Here is a 27,054-nt window from a genome sequence, read left to right on the forward strand (position 1 = left end):
AAGGGCCTCGTGGCAGGGTCTCAAAGGTCAGCCTAGGGAAGTGGCACCAGGCTTCTCTGGAGCCCTGCATCCACCGCACCCCTGCCCCAGGTTAGGGCCTATTTGGTCATTTACCACGAAGACGCTTGTATCAATGTGTGATCTTGGATTAAAGTGGAGTTGGGATGCTGCCCATACTGTGGATCCCAATATGGGCTGTGGAAGCGCCTCCTTCAGCACCACAAGCTGCTGCTTGTACCACACCTGTGCAGGACCACAGGGCAGCCTCAGCCTCAGAGACTAGGTCAGTTCCTCGCAGGAAGAAGAGGAGAGGACTGTGGATTTCACTTCCAGGGTTCTGTGTCTGCCTCCCCTTTCTAGAGAAAGCTTGCCTTCTTCTAGGGTTGCCAACAAATCTCCCCAGTTCATCTGTCTTGGGGACAGAAAGCCTCCTACCAAACTCTTTACCCTGTGGAATGAGAGAGACACCCTCTGTGGCCATGCTTCTCCCTGAGTTATCATCCCTTTCTCCACTGTCTTCTGCTGGACCTTTCTCTTTCTCTACTCTTCTGGTTGGTTCCTATTAGTCCCAAATGGGACGGAAATGACCCTCGACCCAAATCATCATGGCTAAATTAATTAGGAAACAATTCATTAAAGTAAGCTTTTAAATTAGTTTATGCTGGGCGGTGGTGGCACACGCCTTTAATCCCAGCACTCGGGAGGCAGAGCCAGGCGGATCTCTGTGAGTTCAAGGCTAGCCTGGTCTACAAAGCAAGTTCCAGGAAAGGTGCAAAGCTACACAGAGAAACCCTGTCTCGAAAAACAAACAAAAAATAATAATAATAAAAATAAATAAATAAATAAATTAGTTTACATGGGCAGTCTCCCCCTAAGGCAAGGTTCAAGAGGTCAGCATTGGATGTGTGGGAAGACAAGGTTTTTATAGATGTGGGTAGGGAGTTTCCAAACGGGGTATTTGGAGGGCATAATAGGCGGGGTTACAGGAGCAGAACCTAAGCATCACAAGTTAGTCATAACTACATCCTGAAACAAAGACATGATTTCAAGGTGGTCATGGCAGGTTGTCATAACAACCTTTTGAAACAAAGGTAGGGTTGCAAGATGGTTATAAACAACTTTTTAAAACAAAGGCATGGTTGCCCTTTCTTGAAACAGGCAGTACAGAAGCACTGTAGTTAGGTTACAGGTGGTGCACAGCCCAATCCTTGAGAAACAGGTTTAATCCTGCACAGGAATGAACCTAGTTTGTCTTTACTATAATATAGCTTTTAAGCCTAAGATGGAGGCAGGCTAGTTCATCAGTTCCCTCCCGTTGGTTGTTCACTCCTTGCTCCCTCCAGGTGGTGAGATAGCGCAGGTGTGTCTTTCAAGTAGGTTCCGCTCCTCAGAAACTCAGTGGATTCTTGGTCGGTCCGACTCTTCTCAGCCGTGTCAGTGTTTATTTACATCCAGGACACCAGGAGACAGGCTTAGCTAGGCGTTTCCAAGACCAGGAAGACTGTGATGGTAAACAGTGGTGTTACTTTCTCCCAGGCTCTGAGCTGGTGCCCAGGCAGCTGCTGATCTCAGAGCAGGCACTCTGCGGGGACCCTCAGGGAGTCTCCAGAGGGGTGTCACTGAGGTGGCTTTTAGCCTGCTCTATGTAGTGAGTTCCAGGTTAGCCAGAAAAACAATCTCTCTCTCTCTCTCTCTCTCTCTCTCTCTCTCTCTCTCTCTCTCTCTCTCTCTCTCTCTCTCGTGTGTGTGTGTGTGTGTGTGTGTGTGTGTGTGTGTGTGCACGCACGTGTTTGTTCCATATTTGAATCTGACCTACTCCACCTCACACCATCTCTAGCTCCATCTGTTTTTCTGTGGATGCTGACATAAAAGCAGAAGGAAGAACCGTTTGGAAGGAGGAAGGGGACCAGCAAAAGGGACGATACGGGATGGGGGACAGTGGGGGTGGAAGTAAGAACAGAGTATAATGATATCTATGTTATAAAGTGTTTCAATGACATTTCTCTATACACTAACCAAAATTAATTCAAATATCAACAATGAAAAGTGCCACAGCTCCGGGGGGCAGGGGGGGCTGCAGGGTCTTCTTCCCCTCCCCCATCCCTCTAGGGGCCTCACCTTGACTTGTGGAGCCTGGACTCTCAAGAGAGATGCCAAGCCCAAGGTTGGCTGTGGCACCTTCTTGACACCCTCTGTAAAGGAACAAGGAATGCACACATAACTTGGAGTTTCCACAAGTCTGGAGCCATGACTCCCTTTTCCTGGGAAAGGGAGTAACATTTCAGCCTGAAACACGGATGCTTAGTCTTGGCCTCGGGTCCCTGCCCTGTCCCTCAGTGGCTGTGGACAAGTCACTATCTCTCTTGATTCTGAGTTTCTTCATGTGCAAAACAGGAATAAATGAGTGTCTTTCTGCAAGCATGGATGGAATGGGAGCCTGTGAGAAAGTGCACAACTTGGCTGTGACACACGGCCACTTCATAGCCACATTACTGTCACTCCTGACTGTTGCAGATAGCCCAGGGCTGCTCTCTCTACCTCACTGGCTACACGTGACTTGAGACTTTGGGCACCCTTACCCAAATCAAATGTGAGTGGCGTTTTTAGGGTCTGCACTGCTCATGGATTTCCCACTTAAATGCACCAATCCCTCATAATTCCAGCAAAAACAAATCACCGTGGACCAGCAGGGGTTGTCAAGGAGCGATTACTGGGCAATTTTCCTTTTCTCCAAAGTGGAAGCAGAGAGAGATGAAGAAGGGAGAGGCAGGGAAGAGCTCGAATTCCCCACTCTCTCTCTTTTCTGGGTGTGATGTTCTCTGCAGGGTTGGGTGGCTGCCTTGGAGCCAGCTCAGCACTGTCCTTGGAGGGCAGACCACAGAGACGGTACCTGAAGGCTGGGGGAGGGAGAAATGGAGTCAGTCAGTCTTAGGCAGAGGATCTTGAAAGCCACAAGGGCCTGAGATCCACTGCTAAATAATTCTAAGGAGTGTGTGTGTGTGTGTGTGTGTGTGTGTGTGTGTGTGTGTGTGAGAGAGAGAGAGAGAGAGAGAGAGAGAGAGAGAGAGAGAGAGAGAGAGAGAGAACTTCCAAAGTAGGGTGAGCACTTGCATTAGAATTATCCACGTGTTTGTTAAAGATCCAGGTCTATGTCATCCACAGAAAGGAAGGCAGTCCTGTGATGAAGCTGGAGACAGGAGACACGCTAAGTGAAATCAGCCACGCCCAGGAAGACAAATCCTGGATTAGCTTTCTCACACACGGAATCCTCAAAGTTGGTCTAGAGGTTAAGGCAGAATGGTGGTTCTGTAGGCTGAGGTTGGAAAGGGGAAGCAGAAGTTGCTCAAATCTAGCTAAGAGGAGTGCGTCCTAGTGTTCTGTTGCCCAGCAGGACAGTGAAGATTAACAGTAATGTTGTGCATAGTTCAAAACAGCTAAGCAAGAGGCTGTTGGATGTCCTTGTCACAAAGAGATGATGAATGCTGGCGACAGGCATGCTAGCCACCCTGATCTGAACATTACATAAATTGGACATGTATCAACATCACATTTCACCCCACGAATATGTATGTTAGGATGTATCATAACTCAGTAGAGATGCTGATCTCCATGTCTCAGACCCATGGAAATCAGCATCTGAACAAGCTGTGGGCTGGGATGATGTTGGCACCTGCACTTGACTAGAGGACCAGGTACCTATGCTAGCAGGCATCAGCAGTTAGTGCCAGATGCAGAAATGGTTGACAGGAAATCTGCACAAGACAACCAGAAACCATGCATTGTCATTTATGGAATATAATATCCAGAAGGGCTCTATGCAGGATAGTTCTAAGCATAGGAACAAAACCATAGAGCCTTAAATCCTGATCCATCACCACTTGCCAGCAAGATAAAGTTGAGCACATCACTCAGGCTCTCTGGCCTTAGTTTCCTCATCTGTGAAGTCAGATAACAATAGGCTTGTGTCCCTAGAAGGATTGCTTTAGACCTCAGACACACACACACACACACACACACACACACACACACATACACACATACACACATACACACACACACACACACATACACACACACACACACATACACACATACACACACACACACACATACACACATACACACACACACACACATACACACATACACACACACACACACACACACACACACACACACACACACACGAGCATCTGCTTAGATCCAATTGCCGCCATTGAAGCCTACCTGGCCGCTGACTCCGAGCAGGGACTTCAGCTGTGTTTTCCTTTGCCCTACACCACTCTGTCGCCTAGTATCCTTTGTTTCATTGCAAATAAAACAGAGCAAGACACAAAGTAACTAGTCCAAGGTTAAACACCACACACACACACACACACACACACACACACACACACACACACACACACTGGAGAATGGTGTTCTTGTTTTTTTCATAAAATATTTAATGTCCTGCAGTGCCAGGCTCTATTCTAGGCATTGGGGGTTTTGTGGTACAGAGGGTAGACACGGTTCCTGGACCCGTGGCAGTTCTGTGTAGTTTGGGGAGGGTTGGAAGCAAAATTGTCTGCATCCAGAGCCCATAGATCTAATCGCTCTGCATTCTGCCTCCTTGGTGAGTGGTGGGCTTATTGTCATTGTTGGGTACATAGCTGGAATGAAGAAATCCATCAGAGGGTCAGGCCAGGAAAACCTGAGAGGTCCAATAAATCCTGCTTTTCCATAGCTTTCCCTCCCCTTTCCAGAGATCTTTCCAATAGTGACTTGGCCCAATGGAGTGACTTCTTCTGCTTCTTCTATCTATGTCCACTGGCTCTGGGGTCCCTAGACCCTGCGTTTGTTCGGTGGTAAGAAGAGTCTGAATCCAGGGATGGAGTGGTAAGTTCATCGTGGGATTATTGCTTAGGCTGGGTATTGCAGGGTCTCACAACATACGTTAGAAACAGCAATCATTTTATAGATGCATCTATTACAGCATCTGCCCCTTGATTCCCTAAATTCTGTTGAGAGGTTATAAAGAAAGTGAACTTCTCTCTCCTAAGCCCACATCTCAGGAGCAGAAAGGAGTGGGAACATGGGCTCCCTCTAGTGACAAAGCGGGGCATTTCAGAAAACACCCACAGGCCACCCCTGCAGTCAGGGAGGTTATCAGTGGGTCCTGGTACAAACTGGCTACTCTGTGGTCCCCAAGGGCAGAAAGCCAACCTATCTTAGAATTCTCACTCTTCTGAAGATCATGACTCTGAACTCCATCTGTATGCATGCAGGTCCCTGGGGGTCTGGCTGTATGTGGTTCCTTTCAGATCTCCTCAGGAGACTGAGCCTCCTCACCAACATTCCCCTGGCAGGTCAAACACACATCATTCCATTTGCTGGCCTAATGGGCTGGCCTCTTTTCTACTCACCCCTCACCCTGTCCACAGCCAAGACAGAGTTGGGTCTTCAACTCCATTTCCTGGCTCAGCTTCACCTTCTAGAAGGTATCTTATTGTATTTTTGGAACTGCTTAATACCCTAATGATTAGGAAACTCCTGCAAACAGATGCCTCTCTGCTGAGTCAACAGATATCCAACAGTCGTGGGCACAGACCCTGGAAGGTGTCACTTTGAGGCAGTCTTGTGACCTCCTAAGTCTGCACTCTCCTTGTCTGAAAGTTGAGACTCAGAATTCTGTGGTTAAACAGACAAATATAGGGAAGTACTTTTGGAAAGGACAGTGTACAAGCTGACGTTAGTGTTTTTGTTATTTTCATAGGTCAGAAATCAGCTAAGATGCTGTGTTGCTTGGAACCAAATTAATTTTGTGAGAATGTGACTCCATGGTGTATGGGATCCTTCTCTCTCCCAATCATTCTGCTACTGTGCCTCTGTGTGTGTGTGTGTGTGTGTGTGTGTGTGTGTGTGTGTGTGTGTACACACATGTGTGTGTATGTGAACATACGTGTGTGTGTATATGTGTGTCTGTGTGTGTCTGTGTACATACGTGTGTGTGTGTACATACATGTGTTTGTGTGTGTATGTGTGTGTGTCTGTATTTGTGTGTATGTATCTGTGTGTATATGTTTGTGTGTACATACATGTGTTTGTGTGTGTGTGTGTGTGTGTGTGTGTGTGCATTTGTGTGTATTGGGGCGTGTGTGTAGTGGGGACATGGTACATGGGTAGGTAGAGTTAAGGGCTGTCCAGGTGCCTAGAGCTCTGAACAGTTGCTTCCAATGACTTGGCAGTTTCCCGGCTTTCTGTATGTACTAATCTATTCCGCATCAATTACATTCCTTAATTTCCACTTTTAAAATGGAAAACCTGACAAACGCTTTGTGTGTGGCCTACTTCCTAGGAGGTTTAAGGGACTGGGAGCCATGCAGACAATTTAAAGTCTACTGTTAGATGTACTGTTCTTCAAAACCCTCCAGCTGTTCGCAGTAGGTGGAGGGCAGCCTCCATCTTCTCTCTCTTCGGCTCTTCACATGAATATTTTTTCTGAGATTCTAGAATAGGAGAAGTCTTCTGTTGTGTCTTATGACACTTGTTGCTTCTGAAGAGGGTGTTCAGGACCCATACCTCACCCAAGCCAACCCGTTCCCAAAGAGCAGCTCAGGGGCAGCCTTCCCTCCCCCTCTACCTTTGAAAGAAGTTTATTTCTATGGGCAGAAGAGATGGCTCCGCAGTTAAGAGCACTTGCTACTCTTGCAGAAGACCCAGGCTTGGTTCCCAGCACGCACATGGTGGCTCACAATCATCTGTTAATTCCAGTTCCAGGTGATCCAACATCCTCTCTCTGGCCTCTGCAGGACTGTAGGTATGTGATGTGTTTACATACACGAAGGCAAAGCACTCATACATAGCATAAACACATCTTTAAAAAGTCTATGCCTGGTCCTCCCGTTCATACATGTAACAGACATGAAGGGGTGAAAACTGACAGCTGACAAAGCCAGGTAGCCCTGCAGCAGCCTGTGTCTTACAGATACCCAGAGAGGGCCGCCAGGCCTCTCCTATTTCTGAATCATAGTGATCTCTAAAAGGCATTAGTTCCCTAGATGAAGACTACAGAGTCAAACTCAAGAAAGCCTCAATGAAGGTGTGTCATGTGAAGTCCTATAGTGACATTCTGAGGTAGCTCACATCTCTCTCCATCCATGCTGAAGCCAAAAGGCAGGAGAAACCTGGAAAATCCTCCAGATACAACTGCTCCAGTCCCTCAGCCTACTCTGGAACTCCAAGTCCAAGGACACCCAGCTCTGGGGCTCGTGTTCAGAGATAGCTTATATGTAAGGAAGGCAGAGTCACAGATATTTGATACTCATAAGTCCTTGGGGGATTAGGACACCCTGGAGGGGTTGGCTGTGGAACTAAAGGTCTTCATTTGTCTGGCTTATGAGAGGTGTCTGAACTCACAGGGATAGAAGATCTAGAAAGCGAGCTACCTGCCATCCTCAGGAATCATCCTTCAATGCGTTATATAATAATTTGCCTTTAGAAACCAAATCCTTGTGTACTGGGTTTATTTCTCACTGGTAGACAAGCCTATGGATGATGAAGGAGACAAGGCTCGCCCGGATGACGAGCTCTACCTTGGTCAATACAGAAGTGGGAGCTATCTGCATTATGCTGCAGGGAAGAACGTGTGTCTGTAATCACTCAGGATGTGTCCTCTGTGATCAGTGGGGCTACAGGCTGGGGGGAGAAAAAGGTCACTCTGAGCAGGAAACCTTCACGCCCCTCCTCCAAATCTGGCCCTTCCTGGAACACACCAGCTTGGCGCTGGGCTTGAATTGCATTAATCGTTTAGTTGGTTTCACCATCTGAGGCACTGGGCACCATGACAAGGGGCGGGTTTCTCAAATCTGTAGTGGGCAATGGACCAGAGTCTGGGAAGCAGTGCCTGCATAGCATCCTACTCCATGGGACCCGTGTAAGCTCCCAGTGTCTCCAGATGTCCATCCATTGCACAAGACTCTGAGGTCCTCCAAGCACTAATGTAATTATCAAAATGAGATGGCTATCTGAAGGACTCTTAGTCACCTGATAAATTAGCAAACACCTCTCCAAGTTCCCTTTATTGGAGGTCTCTGAGTGGGTTTCTAGAGCAACGTTCTGATGAAGACCTGGACCAGCCTGGATCTTGTTCACGTAACCGCCGTCCCTGCCCCCCTCAGCCTTTCCTGTCAAGTGGCCTGGTGGTGGAGAAGAACAGGCAGTCTGACCTGGTGGTGAGCAAATCTGCACAAATGGCCCTCTGAGTACCTACAAAAGCAAAAAGGACTGAGCGCCTACTGTCATTATTCCTTAACCATCTGTGGCACCACAGAAGATGTAGGGCCATCTGTGACAGGGTGTGCAGCAAAACATAAAACTCAAATGACCAAGAGTCCGCATGCAGACAGAAACGAGGCAGTTGCTTGCAGTTCAGGGTGCTGACTACTGTGCTTCCACACTGTGACTCAGGACTTCCTCATTTCAGCACTGAAAGCCCCCCAGCCATTAGGACACCAGAAGAGCTGCTCGTGCCCACTCTTACCATTAGTTTTGTTAGCATATAAAGTAATGGGGTTTCATTGTAATAGCATCGTATGTGTCTATCACCATACTTTGTTATTTACCACTATCCTTCTCTGTCCCCCACTTCTCCCTCTTGATGGTTCACCCCCTCTCTCAAATAGTGCCTCCTCTGCTTTCATGTTTAAAATAAGAAATTAAAAGTTTAAAGAACCGGAGTAACTGAGCTGTGTGAATGTAGATAATGGTCATCAGCTGTTTTCTGTTTCTGTGTCAAAATGTTTGAGCCCTGCTCATCTTTAAAGAGCAGAAGTTTATTTAGATCGTTTTTCTGGAAGTTAGCAATCCAGGAACAGAGCTCCAGCATCTCTCTGGCATGTAATGAGGGCCTCATGTTATATCCTGCCACGGGAGAGGGCACTCCACGGTGAGAGCTGTGCCAACTCAGGTCCCTCCTTTTTCTCTTATAATTATTAGCAGTGAATTCGGGGCTTGAGTTTCCCCAGTGTGAACTTTGGGGAGACGCACACAAACCACAGCACAGGAGCAAGTCAATTCAGTTCTCAGGGGCTCCAAGACCTTTATGATCGTTCTTGGATCTAACTGAGCAAGCTCCCCCCCCCCCCCAAAAAAAAAAGATCAACATGTCAAGCATATTCCTGTGAACTTGTTTAGGGCTAGGCTGTGGGGACACCTAGAACTCGAGCTGAGGGCACTGGGGGGCATCTATGAACACAGAGTGGATTATGCCAGTTTTCCCAAATCTACTCGCCCTCCCTCTCAACACGTTCCAAATGAGGTCCTACATCCAAGTAACCACACAATAACAGCAAATTAGGATTTGTGAGATGGCTCAGTGGGTAAAGGCACTTGCCACCAAGCCTGGGGACCTGAGTTTGACCCCTAGAACCCACATAGTGGAAGGAGAGAACCTTCACCTGAGCATTATTCTCTGGCCTGAACATGTGTCCATCACCCAATAAGTAAATGGGCGGAGACTAATAAAAATGTAGACACATCTCTACTGAAAGTAGATAGATGTTTTTATTAACATTGTTCTCTAACCAATACATTTGTAGTGGCTATCAGAGGGGATCCAGAGATGACTTAGAGTAGACACTTATGTGGACACCATGCCCTTTTACAGAAGGACTTGAGCATCCATGCATTGTGGTCCCCACCAGCTCGAAACAGCACTGACGGATGAGTGTACCTCATTGGGACACTCATCTCCAGCTGAAAACCTCATCAGTGTCACCCCCAGAGAGATCTTCCTGCTGGCTGGACCCCTGGGGAGAAGTTCCTCCTCAGCCCTGGCAGACCTATTAGGAGGACTACTGATCCTTCGGTGAACATTGCCTAGGAGCTGGAGGCTGTGAAAGACTTGCAGAAAGACAGATGGAGGAAGGTCAAGATAGACATGAGAACACCTGAGAGGAGAAAAAAGTCCTGTGATGTAAGGGAGCAGTTTCCCCTGTGGCTGGAGCACTCAGATTTCAAATCTGAGCCCCCACACTCCCCGTATGTGGAGTCCCTGATGCACGTTGTAACAAGGTTGCCTTCTTCCCTTCACTTTTATGGATCCCCCCCCCAGGTAGGATATGGCCTCATCCCTGGTCATAATCGAGGAAACTGGAGGTCAGGGTGTGATACTGGGGTGAAAAGTCAGATGCAGCATCTTGGGAGTGTCTGTATTTTGGGATGGAAAGGTCAGAAATTAAAAGAACAAATATGCAGAGATGGAATTTCACCCCATTTGGTAGGGGAAAGGCATTGTGTGCCAGAGGATGGAGAGGTCTTCCTGGCAGACTGTGATAGGCTGTTTTACTGATGAGGACTTTCCAGGGTCTGCTGTCTAGCACTCACGCTGCAAAGCTCTGCCAGAGGTTTGGAACCTTTGCTACCCTTCCTGTCCTGGGTTGACTGGCAGAGACTTTGCTCTGTCTATGTTCCCCTGCCTTATTCTTTGTTCTCCATGGAGTCTCCACTCTCCTTACTAGTTTCTCTAAACCCTACACCCATCCTTCATTGTGTGCAGCTCCAAATGTGTGGGGTCTGTTAAAGAAAAGGATGAAAAGGAGAAATTTAGAGATCATGTTCCTCAGGGGGAGAAGACAGCTTTCTTTGGTCATTACTACCCCAAAGCCAAAGGCACCATCTGAAAAACATGATACTTAAATCAGACCTTTAACTGGTGAATGGGTGTGAGCATGCCTCTGCAGAAGGAGGCAGGAAGGCTGGTGGCTGTGGTCCAACCATGTGGCATTTTGTGTCATGTCAACTGTTGGAACTCAATTTCCTCATCTGTAAAATGGGACCAGTGAGGCTTGGGTGAGGCTTTACAGAGAGTATGAAGTCACAGTAGCGTAATAGCACAGACTGGGTAAGCTGTGACAAGCAGAGAGACTTATTTTGGCTCGTGGTTCTGGAGACTCAGCATCTGTTAAGGGGCCACATGTGATGATGGCTGTTTTGCTGGTGACATCTCTAGGTGGTGCAGAGCATCGTATGGTGAGAGATGGGAGGGTGTGCATGTGTCCTGTACTGCTTTTCTCTTCCTTTACAAAGCCACTAAGATTCAATAGTGGGGCCTCCACTCTGGTTTCCTTCTCAAAATGCACCTTTAAACACCAAATTCAGAATATGATTCCTCATTTCAGCTCACAGAGGGGACTCTGTTCCAATGTGTGCTGCTAAGGAACAAGCCACAGCAGACCATAGCACTGAACACTGATGAGGTGCACAGACACCACTCCATTATTCCATGGTTCCATGGATTGACTGATCCTGCTGGTCAGGGGACCATGGAAGGCATCGTTTAGGGAAGGGAGCAGGGAGCGTGAGTGTGGCTGCTATAAATGAGTTGTGTGATTGCAAGTGCCATTCATCCAGATGCCAACTCGGCATCTCTTCTGCCCTCAGCCTGTGCCAAGCACAGGGGATTCAGCCCACAGAGGCTATAAGGCCCACACCTTAGAATGGCTGGAGGAGTTATTAAAGTTCAGATTTCAGAGCCCATGCCGCTCTGAGCATACCTAAAAGACAATATCTTACCCAGCTCACCCCAAGTGACTGGGATGGCTGGTAGAGCAGGTCACCAGGCATGTGGCTCCCAGAATTCACACTTTTCTTAATTCCTGCAGTGATTTTTGCTTTAGATGGGCTGCATTAGTTTCTTGTGACTGCTGTAATGAATCTTTCCAGACCAAGTGACTGCAAATGACAAGGTTTTTTTTTTTTCTCTTTCTTTCAGAATACTGAAGGACAGATTTCAAAAATCAAGTGTCCTTATCTCCACAGGGTACAGGAGAATCTGTCATGCTGGTCCTGGAGTTCATGGCCTCAAGCTGCATCACTTCCATCTCTGCCTGGTGCTCCATCCCTCCTCTTTCCACCTTCTCCTGTCAATCATGAGAACACTTGTCACCGGATTAGGAATTACCTGAATAATCAAAGATGATTTCTTTCCAAACTGCTTCATTGAGATTCACTTGCAAAGACCCTCTTCAGGTTCCAGGATAGCACACCATCTTTAAGGGCCCACCATTCAATCCGGTGAGTGGAATGTGGGTGTCCCTTTGAGGGACATGTGCATGTGCATGTGCATTAAGCTAGTAAGAAATGGGCAGGTCTGGGGATCCTAAGGAAGTAGGTGTGTCAGGAACTGGTGTGGGCTAGCTGAGTTATACAGGAAAAGGAGGAGGGGAGAGGTTACCGATATTGTGTCCTAGAAACACTGGCAGGCTGCTGAAGATGTTGATCGAGATACAGAATATGGGAGAAAAACAGCAGGGTCATTCAGAAAGAGCAAGTTCCCAAGTGCCTGGGGGCACAGGACACATTGGTTTTATGGGAAAAGGTGAAGTAGCATCCAGAATCAAACTTTATTTAGGAATTTGGGCTCTGTATTTGTGGGGCTTGCTGTGCTTCCAGTGGCTATAGAAAGCACGAGGAAAATTAGTCTGCCCTATAAGGCTGGGTATGGGTTACTGCCAGGATTAGCCAGCACCCGAATTGATAGCCTTTGGTATCCCATTTAAAGCAGGGTTTCCCCATCCATGGTTGCACAGTAAGCTGCCATAGTTAGTCTGTTCTTAGCACGGGATACAAACATGGATAGGAGAATATGGAATTGGACAGGACATGCCGTCATGTCAGTGTGGGGCTTAGAGATGCTCAATATCTAGGGGCAACAGGCAGGGAAAGAGAAGCTTCAGGGACCACTGGTCTCTTTTCATCTCTGCCTGACAGCTCCTGCAGCAGCATCCATCATTCTGGGGGCCTAGTGGGGCACAGACTTGCTGACAGCCAAGAGCAGAGTGCATGCAGATCCCAAGATGAGGTGCCTTGCTCTCAATGCAATGAGCCCTAAAATCTCTGCAAACAGTGCTGATGAATTGCCCTTGGCTTCTCAGGCATCATTTGTTCACAATTATAACATGGAGAAGCTGCAAACTCCCACAGAGAACGTGGAGCTAGTCCACCCTGGAGCAAGAGGACTCCATCTCTGAGGCCCACACTCAAGCAGAACTGATTTTTCTGAAGCTTGGAGGAAAAAATAAAATCATATTTAAATCTCAGGAAATTGTTTTTTTTTAAATCCACCTATGTAAGCCTGCATTTAAATGATAATATTTGGAGCCTACTAGGATGCTACATTTATTTTCTTCCTTAGCAGCCATGAGAATAATTTATTTATGAGAATTCTCGTCCTCACCTACTCTCCTGAGTACCTACTCCAATTCCCACCCCCCAGGGATGGTGCCATCCCCTAAGACATTCAGAACCTACAGCTCACCCTCTCCCTACACCCCATCCTCCAAACCCTTCTACCATTTTTGCTTCTAGAATCCTGGAGGTTTTCTCCCCCCCAGCCTCCCCCCTCAGTCACTAGCTGCATTGACTCCACCTCCTTCTTTGCCCTCCATGAAATGAGGCTCCACTGAGCCTTCACTTTCTTATCTATCTATAAACGGGTGGAGTAAATAATTGTATCCAAATGCTTCGTGAGTTTATAATATGACTAGGGTGCGATCCTCCAAATCCAACACCTAGAACCGTATTGGGCCAGAGCAGGGGGAGGGGGGAATCCTGTTGATGTCTGAATGATGATTGTGACTACCACAGAATTCCCCCTTTTCTTCTTCACGGCTGTTCTCTTAGGAACTGGCCAGCAAGTTCTGGGAGGTTCCTGTCCTGCTGACTGTGAAGTGCCGAGTATTTTCACTCCAGAATTACCCACCTTTTCATTTGTTTGGGGTCCTAACATCCCCACCCCTTCAAACGCTACAAGTTCCATATAGGAAGGGGTTTTGTAGGACTCACGTGAGGATCCTTACTCCCTGGCTTATAGAAGATGTTGAACAAATATTTGTTGAGTGAACAAATGCAGGTAGAAGGCTCGTGGGGTATTAGAAAAGAAGATATCTAGACTGTGCTGGTTATTTAGCATTTGACCAAGTCCGGGGTTCCTCCTTCCCTTCTGGACTTGGGATGTGCAAGCTACAACTGAGAAGCACATGTCTGCTTTGCCGGCGGCCCCATGCCAGCCTCCAACAGAGCATAAGAAGGGCTGGCTGGAGGGAGGAACATGTTTCTTGCAGGTTGTCCTCTCCTGCCAGCATCCCCTCAGCAGGAGCAGGGACTCTTGCCTCTAGGAGTTGAATCATCATTGTGATTTTGAACTCCAACAAAACAAAACAAAACAAAACAAAAACAAAAACCAAAAAAAAAAAACCCAGAGACATCCTCATCATTCCTGACCAGAGACCTCAAAACCATCCAGCAACAGCCTCCCGGAAGGACTGTGTCTCTGCCTTCTAGGGTCCTTCTGCCAAGCTTCCGGATCCAGGGGATCTCGTTCCCTTTCCTTTGTGTCCTGTCTCCTGGTCCATCTCTAAAGGTAGAAGCTGGTTCCTATAATGTCACCTCTGTGATTCCTCCAAGTTCCCATCAGTTTCTCGAGTCCCAGCTTCCCGAGTCCCTACACGAAATGCTCTGATAGGCAGAGCCTGTGTTCAGCTTCCTGGCTGGACCACCCCGTCTCCTCTCCCTACCCTGCAACTATGACCATGGAGAGAGTGTTATTCCAGGGACTATGCTTTCTCCTTGAGTTTACGACTATGATGGGCAAATGCTCGCTTTTTCCGGTAGCAAGGCAAACATAACCCTCTAAAGATGCTATTCACTTAAATTTGGAACTCTAATAAGACATGAAATAAATACGTATGCCTTTAATCTCAGCACTCAGGAGGCTGGGAGACAAGGCAGGTAGATCTCTATGAGTTTAAGGCCAGCTTGGTCTATATAAGAATTTTAGGCCAGCCAAGAATACCCAGTGAGAGTCAGTCTCACTCACTCTCTCTCCCTTCCTCCATCCCTCCCTCCCTGACCCCCATCACATCACTTTCTATATCTAGGCTATAAAATGAGTGCTATAATAATGGCTGCCTCACTAGTTCTAATAAGGATTTGTGTTATGGAAAATAAACGCTCAGGGCATTTGCTCAGAGAAGGACCTCAGTGCATGGTGGTACCATCACTGTCCTCTGGAGGACAGCCTTCCTGTTCTTTTCATGTGGACGTCCTGTCCACCCTCTTATCCTTGCGCTCAGATGAGTCAGTGCACCCACCCTGGTGCAACCTTCCAGAGACTGCCTGGAGTCCCACTTGCTCCTGGAGCCAGTGTGTAAAGATTCCCACCAGTGGAGTCAGGTGGAGAGTAAATCTGACTTCTTGTGTTCCCCTGGTAATGCACATCTGCGGTGCAGAGGCGAATCACAAGCCTGCTGGTGAGCTGGTTTCCCTACGCTACCTGAGTGCTTGTTTCTATCTTCCTTCCTTCCTTCCTTCCTTCCTTCCTTCCTTCCTTCCTTCCTTCCCTTCTTCCTCCTTCCTTCCTTCCTTCCCTCCTTCCTCCTTTCTTTCTTTCCTCTTTTCCTTTCTTTCTTCCTTCCTTTCTGTGGTGGTGGGGCATATATGGCTGTGCTCACATGCAGAGGACATCCATTGGAGGAGGTTAAGTGTTCTGTTTCATCTCTCTCCACCTTATTTTCTAAGATAGGATCTCTCGATGGGTCTGGATCTAGGTGGACAGAGCCAGTGGTCCTCCTGTCTCTGTCCACCAACGCTGGGGTCACAGGTGCACATGTGACCATGCCCAGCATTTTACTTGCATGCTGGAATCCATGCTCAGATCCTCTAATTTGCCCAGCAAGTGTTCTTTCCCTCTTTGTCTCCTGTTTCTTGTAGAACAGTATGGTCTTTGAGCATGATTTTGTCCTGTATTCTCCTACCGTGAACCCGATGCTTCCTTCTCTACCAATGGTCTTGGTGCAAGGAACACACAGCTTATGTTCGTGAGACACTGCTGTGTGGGACTTTGGACACTGCTGACCTTTTCTGGGCCTGACTCATGTATCTACGACAGAGTTCAAACACATGATGCCTTGTAGAGAACAGAGAAGAATCCAAATGCTGGAGTTTGAGTTGCTGCTGGAAATGATAAAAACCTGAGCCTGGCCGGGTTTTTCTGTGTAGCTTTGCGCCTTTCCTGGAACTCACTTGGTAGCCCAAGCTGGCCTCGAACTCACAGAGATCCGCCTGGCTCTGCCTCCCGAGTGCTGGGATCAAAGGCGTGCGCCACCACCGCCCGGTGCTAAACCTCAGAGCCCAAGCAGTAAGGACTAAGTGTGGTGGTGAATCTCAGTTGTTGGCCTGTCTGTATTGAGAGACACAGAGAATTGGCAAAGCACACATCAGATGTGTATGTAGGGTGCTTCCAGAAAGAACTGGAATGTGGATAGGCCAAATGAAGGAAGGCTTACTGTGCATATAGGCGACACTGTCCAACGGACTGGGTGTCCCAGACAGAATTAAAGGCAGAAGGAAAAGGAGGCTCAAGTTGTTTGCTGCTGACATCAGACACTGGCTTCAGCTTCTGAATGCAGACCCCCACCAGATCTCTTCTGCATGCTGGGAGCTCAGTAAATATTGGACAAGTGAATAAGTGAACAAAAGATTAAGTACCATTTACATTCCCAGACATAACTATGTGTGTTGTAACAGGGGCTTTTAATACCCAAAGGTAAAGGGTAGATAAGGTAGCTGTCTCGGAGGCTAAGACATCAAGCACAACAGGATATTCTCTGCCAGCACCGATGTGTAAATGGTGGCATGGCACTCTAACAAAGCTGGAAAGCCTGGGGGCTTAGAGAAAAGCTTGCAGACTGTCTCCCAGAGCTCTCCTTGGGGCTGAACCTCTTTGGTGACCACCCGAAGGGCTGAGGTCTGTTTCTTTAAGATTGACTTCCCTGTCTGGTTTATCTGACATCCTGTCAATTCGGGGGTCCATTCAAAAGCTCTTCTCCAACATATTGCTATGGATCAACTAGCAGGGGAAGGTCACAGAGAGAAGAGCCAGTGTAGAAGAAGAGATTTTCCCAGGGAATGGCTAGATTCAGAGGAGGTGGACTCCATAACTGCTGTGTATACATAGGTGCAAAGCATCTGTGGATGATGCTCATGGCCCAGGTCCACCACAGTGACCTTCTGAGTCACCAAGAAAGTGAAGTGGAACTACTGTGGAGCAATGAGATGTCCCTTGAGGTCTCTTCTAACTCACACAGTCTTCTTACACAAAATATCAGCCAAGTGTTTATTAAGCAATGGTGGAACTTTACATAAGGTTTACATAACTTTACGTGAAGTTTCTGTTCGTAGTACTGCATTGTGATGAACTTAGTGAAACCTCTGTCACCCCTTTATGTCTTTCTGGGGTTAATGGCAGCAGGTACTTATGCATGCTCTGCAGGGGCAGAGGTTAGGATCTAACAGTTCCTTTTGAGATGGGGCCCCTGAAGCCAGGAGATGGAGCCACTGGCCATCCTGAGACAGAGAGGCACATAGTACCTGCTGTTGATGGTCTTCCCACCCAAGATGGAGCGATCAGCTGCTTGGGGTTTCAGCTCTGGCTCTCCACTTACCCTGGCCTCTCTGTGATACAAATCAGGCTGGTCCCAGGCTGCCTGCAAACTTTCCACTGAGTGCCTGGGGCAGCTGCAGCTTCCTGCTCTGTGGGGCATGCTCCTGGATCCGGATCAAGGCTCCAAGAATTGATCTATTAGCTTAACTGGGAAGGACAGGGTGGAAGAGTGAGTGAGCTATGAAGTGAGCCTGCGGAGCGCAGGAGCTGTGGGGCTGTGTTTTCAGTGTAGCAGTCCCTCCCTTCTGACTGGAGTATTAATTGCTACATTACCGCTGCCATGTAGGCAAGACTGTCAGCAAAGCCTGGGAGGGTTCCAGCTCCTCCCTCCCTGCTCTGCTCAATTTCACTCGCATCTCAGTCTTCTCCGAGCCCTAGGTACCCTGGCAGTGTCGTCCCAGCCCTGGCATCCCGAGGTGCTCCTGTGGTGAGGACTTGAGTGGACAGAAGGAGGGGGTGGAGAGGGAGGGAGGGCTTGCCCTGCAGGCTCTCTGGATGCAGAGCTGGACTCGCTGCAGAGGCAGCTGTGCTGTTCCCGGAGACTGGTTTCTGGGGTGCATCCATCTCACAGGGTTCACCTAGGCAGGCTCCAAGGTCCAGAGGCACACGAGGTGGGTGCCATCCCTTCTGGGTGCTGACCGAAGAATCTGCCTCACCTTTGCCATTATGAGTGGCTGCTCCAAAAGATGCAGGCTCGGATTCGTGAAATTTGCCCAGACCGTCTTTAAACTCATCACCGGGACCCTCAGCAAAGGTAGGGAGACTGACTTCCATCATTGTGTCCTGCCCTGATGTGATCTGACCGGTCACTTGGTGTGTGCTGAGTGTGTCACTCCTGGCACGCGGGAGTCTTGAGTCTCTGAGGAGGCTGAGGAACAAGCACCTGGGCCAGAGGCTGCTGACAACCTGATCTGGCCCTGGGCAGGTAGGCGCCCCGCCAGGGAGCTCAGGAGGCTGTAATTGCCTGGAACTTTAGAAATGGAGTTGGCGATGTGTGGCTGATTGGTTATAGATGGGCAGAGAAACGGAACCCTTCCCGGAGCCTGGGAAGCGGCTTGGCGTGACTGGAGTTTTAAAAACTTATCCTGGGAGTGTTGTGTTTTGTTGATAAGAGAGAGATTTGATGCAGTGGGCTGTGAGTAATTCTGCACAGCAGAGATGCTGAAGGGGGGCAGCAGGAGGTGGCCCTGGGGCTGGAGTAGTTCTGCAGTGGTAAACTCGGAATCCTGATCAGCTCCGCAGTCTATGCTGAGGCTGCCCTGTTGGGATTTGGGGGTCCTGTGCTCCTGGACTCTGTCCACAGATCTGCTGTCTCTGACGACTGTTCCTCCCCATGTCTGATTTTCTTGCTTCTCCAAGTACTGAAGTGTCAAGAGGTTGGCAGATTAATTCTCTGCGTGGCCGTGGAGAAGAATCAGGACTACACATACATCTTCAGCCCCCAAACCCAGCCAGCAGCCCTGGTAACCCTCCTGACAACGGGGAGGCTAACTTCTCAGGGACTCCATTTGATACTCTGCGCCAGGGAGAGTGGGACATGGAGGGGAACTCGGACAAACTTCCTGGGCATAAATTTAAAGGGAGAGCAGCAGTGTGGTGTGGTTCCAGTGGCTGGGAAAATGTCTTTAAATATTCATGCCCTCTCACTGGAAAAATAAGTCTTTGGGGGAGAGAGACACTGGAAGCTGCAGACTTCAGGGAGGGAGGGAGCCCTCAAACCCTAGAATCTGAGGAGGCAAAAGCTGTGGATGGCCATCAATCATGACGTTGCCCAGGTACCCAGCTGCACAGGGTTATCTGGTGTCAATTGTGTGGCTGTTGTGGCAAGGATTATGAGAGCCTCTTACAATCTCTCCTGGGTCTTTAATGACTCCCATCCTTTCCACAGCCTCTTCTTGAACTAGGACATTGTCCTTCCAGGATATCCTGGGGACTAAGCATCCAGTGTTGGGGATTAGGAGGCCTAGGGCAGAGATCGGGACATGAGCAGGGCACAGTAGCAGCAATGCTCAGTGGCTTCATTTCCAGGAGGAGAAAGCAGGGGATGAGACTTAACCAAGTTTGTCCTAACAAGTGAGGGTGTTCTAGAACCTCTGAGACCGAGGGGCTGACAGGTGAGGTAGCATCCTACCCCACCTCTACTCCCTGATATGCCCCAGAAACAGCCCCAGCCCAGATAGAAGAAGCCTAGGCCTCGGCTCCAATGTAGCCACCTGGGAAAGCCACAGCCTCTCTGTGGCTGGTTGATTTTTTTTTCCATCTGTAAAATGAATTCATTACCTCCTGCTGAGTGCTGTTGCAAGGGCCCAGGAAATCCACATGTGGAATCCCTTTGTGGAATGCGTGGCTGTATCTAGATATAAAGAAGTGGGTCAGAGGCTGAGATGGGTATGCATGTATGTTGGAGGACCCAGCCTCAGCCCTCTCCAGGACCAAGGTCAGAAACTTTAGCTAACTGAAAGTGGGTCTCTATACCCCGGAGTGAAACTATGCAACAGAAGAGATAAGCATGAGAAAGTGAGTCAGCAAAGGAAAGAGTGTGTCAAAAGGACGTGTGTGTGTGTGTGTGTGTGTGTGTGTGTGTGTGTGTGTGTGTGTAAGAGAGACACAGACTTCCAGAGAGAGGAAAGATTAATATTTGAATAACTGAGTATGATGATATTTTCTCAATATTTAAGTATTGGACACTGATATGCTACACTTACATACTACACATTATTTCATGGATGCAAATTTCCCTGAAAGAAAAGCAGGGTCTAATGGGACACAGATCCTAAAATGGGTCCCACCTAGACCCCACACTGAGTACTGAGATGTACAGAAACGGGGGATGTGGGCGTGGCAGTAAGCACAGAAGACAGGTCCCCGGGCAGGCTGAGGGGTTTCTCTGAACTGTAGCTTCTAAACTGAGGTGGAGAAGAGGCAGGCTGGGCAGGAGAGGGAAGATGATGTCAGCAGAGTTGGTGGGTCTAGAACGATGATCTCTGCAGAGAGGCCAGCTGTGCAGAAGCAGGGCGCGCACGCGCGCGCGCGCGCGCGCGCACGCGCACACACACACACACACACACACACACAGAGAGAGAGAGAGAGAGAGAGAGAGAGAGAGAGAGAGAGAGAGAGAGAGAGAGAGAGAGAGAGAGAGGCATGCACACACCTGGTCAGAATCCCAGAAACTAAGATCTACCTGACGTAGAAGGGACTTGATTGGGACTTAACACTGGGGACCAAGTGGCTGCCTGGCCTTCTTCTGAGCTGCTTCAATGGCAGGTTCCTAATAACTAGGTCTCGGGGAGGCAGCACACAGAGGGAGGGGGAGGATTGTGTCTGAACTTTACCTATACCCTTGGCCTCAGCGCTGCAGAGAGGACCAAATGTTTACACAGCCATGGCTCTGGGCCAGGCGTGTGCAGGGAGAGTAGTACTGCCGAACCCAGGTGTTGGTTAAATATTTGCCAAATTAGTGATGGCAATGGGAGCTGGGCCAGACCTGGAGCCGGAGAGCTGAAAAAGGTCTTCACTGAGTCCAGAATAAAAGCTTTCCAATGCATAGACAACGTGTACGATTCAGACTCCATCCTGTGTGGACACGTTATGATTGTGTAATGGTTTCTGCTTTCCATTCTGCTTTCAGCTGTCTGTGATTCATTGCACTGAGTTCTAGATTTGCAACAATCCAACCCTCCAAAGCAGAATTAATCTCCGCCCTACTCTGAATTGGGAAATGAACGCATCTATCATGCTCCCCTTCTTGTCTAGGGAATCTCCCCCTTCTCTATGTCATTGGGAATGCCTGGGGAATGGGGAAAGATCATGCCAGCCCCTCTGCCAGCTCCTGGTCCTCAGCCACCTTCCCTTAATGCCAACATCCACTTTTGCGACTGGTCAAAGGTACCAAGAGGCCCAGATTTCCCACCTGCTGTAGAGATAACTGCTCGGGTCTCCCGGAACATGTATCTCACTGGTTATGACGTTTGCCTTCCTAGCCCTGGTCACAGTTTGTGATCTGTGTCCCTCTTGGTAGTATTTGAAAGGCTGCCCTCCCCACGAGCTTTACACTGCGGGAGGTCAAAGCTCACATTCTCCATTCCCACTGTAGCCAGGGCGGTGACCACAGAGCCTTGCTCATCAGCAGAATTAAGTGAATAAAATGTACCGTCCATCAGAGCCAGCAGCCTGTGGTCTGGGGGATGCCTCACACAGGTACTTTCTCGGTATCACTGTGGATCACCTGTCCCGCACCTGAAGGGTAACACTAGCTGAACTCTGTGCAGGGCCAGGAGCCGTGGCCACACGAAGCCTTCAGAGCTTTGCCTGGACTTTCACACGGTCTCAAATGTCCTCAGAGAGGAGCTGGGCAAGCAGACTTCTGGCACTCCCCTGCTTCAGCTCTGTTTGGATTTGTTTTAGATTTCTCTTTGATGGTTTGCTTTTGCTTTAAAAAAAAGTTCCCACGCTGGACATGGTGGTTTCTAATGAGCAGGTGCCTAATGAACCTGACTCTTTGGGAGGCTGAGGCATGGGGATAACTTGACCATAGGGATTGGAGATCAACCTGGGAAACATAAGAAAACCCTGTCTCAAAAGCAATTACACACACACACACACACACACACACACACACACACGAATCACAAATGTAATGGGAGGCATCAGACTGGGCCATCGCAGGACCCTCCACCCAGGCAGGGAAGCTTTAGGCTAGATCCCTCTGGCCTCAGTTTCTTAATCAATAAAATGGAATCAGTACCCTCTGTTACTGCCCTCGGTTGATGTGGGTGAATGTGCCTGTTACTAACTGCCTGTACCCTCAGGGCTGTGAGTGCTCAGGGCAGGGACATTCTCTCTCTCAATCCCTATGCCACTGGTGTCCAGCACCAGATGATGCTTAATCTCTGTCCAGCTTGCTCTCCAGAAGGCCTTCTCGGAGCAAAAATACTTATTAAATTTTTTTATTGTATTTAGTGATGTGTGTGTGTGCGCTTGCGTGCGTGCGTGCGTGCGTGCGTGCGTGTGTGTGTGTGTGTGTGTACGTGTGTGCGCACGCGGGCGTGCATGCCACTGCATGTACGTGGACATCAGAGGAAAACTTGCAGAAGTCAGTTCTCTCTTTTCACCACATGGGACCAGGGGATCAAGCTGAGGTCATCAGGAGTCTCAGCAAATGTCTTTCCCTGCAGCGCCGTCTCACTAGCCTGTCAAAGGATATTTGAACACCTCTGTTACATCACCCCTTTCTAGGAGTTAAGAACATAGCTCTTGGGCTGAAGAGATGGTTCAGTGCGTAAAGTCCTTGCCACCCAAGCATAAGGACCTGAGTTTGGATCCCTGTGAATGTTGGGCATGGTGGCTTATGTCTATAATCACAACATCACGGAGGTGGAGACAGGAAGACACTTGGGGCTTGCTGACCAGCCAGTCTAGTTGAATGGGAGAGATCCAGATTCTTTGAGAGAATTTGGCCCTAAAAATAACAATTGAGAAAGACATTGGCAGTCAGTCAGCATCACACACACACACACACACACACACACACACACACACACACACACACATGGGGGGGGCGGAGCTGTGTGACTCCCACAGCCTGGTCATCACCTACTGTATAAGGCCAGCCTCTGGCTGCATGCCTGGAAAGACTCGGGGTCTGGGCACCTGCCTCCCTTTCCTCATTCCCAGCCCTTGACAAAGAACCAGAGACCGGAAGTGGTACAGGCTGCACTCTGACTGGGAAGGCTCAAAGCCTCTCCTTTGTGCATTGGAACTAATTTGCCACCCGAGGCACAGACAACAAAGCCACAGTAAGCAGGAAGGAGGAACCTAATCCAGGAGAGCATGTAGCAAGTCCAGGCCACCCATGAGGCAATGGGACAAGAGGAGTCTGGGAACTGGGATCTGTGTCAAGGACAAAGCCTTGGTTTCAACTCTTTTTCCCGCTTAGTCCAGGATGTTCCTGTCTAAGCAAGGAAAGACTTGACTATAGACCTGAAGACACACTGTTCCCCATGTCTCCTCTCTACTGCTGTTCCAGGTCCTCACAAGCTTGACCTTGGACCTGGTGTGGCTTCTGCCTTAGGCCAGCTGGGCTTGCATCCCAACTTTGTTGTCTGCCAGCTGTGTGGGTGAGTGGTACAAGGTCCCCGAGTGCTGGAAGGTCTTTGCTTTTGATCTGAGAATAGCAAGGCCAACTGAGCATGGATTTTTTTTTTTTTAATTTACTGAGGATCATGAAGTAAGAGCAGGCAGTTAGTAGGGCAGATGTCTTTCTTGCAGCTGCAGAGAACTAAGGATGTGTGCTCTCTTTGCTTCTTGTGCAACCCCCTTGCCTGGCTCTAGTCCCAACCCTGGAAGTAGGAATTGCCATCCCCGTCTTACAAGGGAAGGAAGCTGATTAGCTGGGTCATGTGGCCCAATCGGGAAGCAGCAGCGCTGACATTAGACACCAGGTCCCGTGGAGCCAGGAACAGGCACATTGTTCTTCACTTACGGAGCTGTAGAAGATGCCCCCGCCTGTGACACTACCCACCTCGTCCAGCAGAGAGTCCCCCACCCCAGCTCCCTGTTCATTGTGTTGGTGGGTTTGTTGAGAACTGATGTAGCAGCTGGATCTCTTCAGCAGCCACCTACCATTCAGGAATTGTGACAAATTCCAGAAGGAGACCTGACCTGAGTTAAAAAGCATGCTTTATAAGAAAAGGGACCACTTGCAGGCCAAGGACAGAAGACAGCCACACCCATGCTCTTCAGCATCCCTGTTACCTCTTGGAGAAGTGGGCAGGGCTAAGGCATGTGCCAGATGTTAGATGGGCTTTATGCCCATGAGAGGTCTTCCCCACAATGTCCTCTTTTTATAGAGAAACTATGAAAAGTGCTCTTATCTGTTGAGGAGCAGGCATGATTTGGGGTAGTCGGTCATCTGGCATTGAGCTGGCAGCTAGAACTTGTCTGGGAAATCAATGGTCTTGCCACTTGGGATCTGTGAGATATGGTAACGGCCTCTATCAAAGAAAAGACACTACCCCTTCCTTAGGAAGCTCAGCCCCTTGCTGGGGAAGAGGGTTCCTACCACCACACTCCTGTTAGCTCATTGTCCCAGCAGCAAGATAAGCAGCACTAGACCCACGTCAGACAGCCCCACCCCACTCACTCCCTGTGTCCAGGCGCCCCTCAGGGTTGGTGCCCTGCCGTAGGCAGAAAGCTCAACCCCTGGGTTCCTGGATCTTAGCTACCTGCCAGGCCCCAGGGCAGGACGACCACACTGAGATCTGCACTTCCTTTGGCTCTGGCCACATGCAGTAGCTTTCATACCCCCCGCCAGGTCTCCTACCCTTGCTTCTCTATAACAGGCCCGTCACTCCACTGACCTATTTCAGCTGGCCAGGTGCTCTCTTGAGTCTCCACAGTCAGATGAAAGTCACACGCCACCACTTGCCAAAGCTGTGTCTCCTAAATTTCCTGGCCTCCCTTCTAGAGAACCCTAATGCAGGCAAGAATAATTTATCCAAGGATGCTTAGCCTGGCCATGCTGCACAGACATCCTATTAACTTCAGGACCACGGGGGAGCGGCTAGTTTGCTCCAAATTAAAAGTAGCTGGAAATGGCCCTTATATAGCAGGAGGGCGCTGTGGGCTGCAATGCCGTGACACGGTGAAGAAGGAAGCAAAGCAGATCTTGTTTGGCCCTCTGCAGACCCGAGGCCCCAAAGCCCCTTTCCTTTCATTGTAACCCTCGCCCTCTCCAATCTTCTTAGGGTTACAGGATCTTCCCTGAATGCTTCGTCAACCCAGATCCCAAGTTCCCCGAAACAGACTGTGTTCAAACCTGCCAGGTCTGGCAGGCTTCCCCTGGGCAAGCTACTCCCATTTTGAACTCCTTCTTCCTTTACTCAGTGAGGCCAGGGATGTTCTGTCCTGGAGCTACCGAGACCAAATGAGACAGCATATCACACACACAGTGCCTGGCGTATAGCGGTGGTCTGGTAAAGCTCAAGATGGCCACTTTTCTTTCCTCACATACTTTAGCTGTGGCTGATAGCAAGGAGATGTGAGGCCAAGCTGGAAGAAACAACAGTACCTGGTCCAGACTCTACTTCTGGCTCCTAGATCAGTACTACTGAAGTCATTTCAGCTGCCCCCAGTCACCTCAGTGGCAAGTTCTGTAACTGGGAATCTGTCAATAGCTAAACAGATTCCTTTTACCTGGATGTCTGTGTGTTCACTGGCCAGCCACTGTGGAGAATATGATACCCACACAACCACTCAACTTGTGGTAATAGGCGCCCCGAGTACCTGCACCCCATGAGAGCCCATAACAACTAGATAGCAGCAGTATCAGGACCTGTACTGGAAGTCCCTTTCTGAGGTCTGGTCTTTGTCTATATCTTGGCACTCCAACTCCACAGGCTTCCTAACTCCTGTGTTGGTTTGACAGAAAGGATGAGCTCGCATGTCTTTGGTGATCTAGGGTGAAAATCATGGACCCTGCCTTGAACCCACCTCAGTTTTCTCATGCTTCGCCCCACTCTTAGCCTCCTGGAAGCAGTCTGCACTGGTTGTCCATGTGGCTGTCCGTTGTTGTGCCTGCAGAGATGTCCATTACTGCTCAGGTGGGGTCAGCTTCTCCCCAGTGTCTACATCCCAACCCGAGGGGCCGAGTACCTGAGGACCACACAGAAGATCAGAACACTAAGGAGATCTTAGAGGGGAGGAAGCAGCAACGTAGAATATTACAGGCACCTGGGCCAGATGAGGGTGGGGGGAGAAGCCAAGACCCCAGGAAAAAACTCAGAGGAAGCCACTTAGCACCAAGAGTAACAACCCTCCAGAGTGCCACAGATCTGCAGTCTGTAGCCTGAAGTAAGCCTTTCTCCTCTGCTGGATGGGGGCAGAAGACTGTGAGCACAGGCCAGTCCTGGTCCTGCCTGCCTGGGTGAACCAAGGTTGCATCCTGTGTCCTGTGGAGTACAAGGAGCAACAACCTTGGAGTCAGGCCTGGTCTTGAATCCAAACTGTCATATTTTCTTATTTCATAAGTGCTGCTGTACGGAATGCCACCAACGAAGTGGCCGTAAGTCATTTAGTCCTTCATTCTGGAGCTAGTGTCTGAGAATCAGGGTGACAGGATGACCCACAGTTGTACTGGGACCTCTCTTCAGTCATCTGTGCTCTGACATCAGCAAGCGGGAGCTGGCTGCCTGGCTTCTTTTATAAAGGCCCCAGTGTCCCAATCTAGTCACCTTCCAAAGACCCACCCAAAGTTCCATCTACCTCTCTGCAAATGATGTGATTTCAACTAAAAAAAACCTCATGTGTGTATGTTGGGGTGGGGGGTGTTCACACACACACACACACACACACACACACACACACACACACACACACATATATATATATATATATATATATATATATATATATATATATGACATTAAGTAGATGGGGGTCTATCTGATCAAAAGAAAGGGACCAGCAAGGGAGAGGAGAGAGAGAGAGAGCATATAGGAGGGGTGGATATGGTCAGTGTACATGATATAATTAAATGTCTGCATAAAACCCACTACTATGTACAACACACA

The 27,054-nt window shown here is 48.9% G+C and overlaps 1 protein-coding gene across 1 annotated transcript in view; it reads left to right on the forward strand.

The window, feature by feature from the left end:
* Nucleotides 1–17,967: 17,967 nt before the first annotated feature.
* The window catches only part of Kcnip1 (potassium voltage-gated channel interacting protein 1), a 367,625-nt gene continuing 358,538 nt past the window's right edge, over nt 17,968–27,054 (forward strand). The window contains exon 1 of the mRNA XM_059270221.1: nt 17,968–18,236. Within this exon, the coding sequence (XP_059126204.1) occupies nt 18,149–18,236 (88 nt within the window). The 5' untranslated portion in view covers nt 17,968–18,148. The remainder of the gene's footprint in view (nt 18,237–27,054) is intronic.

Source organism: Peromyscus eremicus, chromosome 8a, assembly GCF_949786415.1.
Source record: "Peromyscus eremicus chromosome 8a, PerEre_H2_v1, whole genome shotgun sequence".
Classification (NCBI taxonomy): Eukaryota; Metazoa; Chordata; class Mammalia; order Rodentia; family Cricetidae; genus Peromyscus; species Peromyscus eremicus.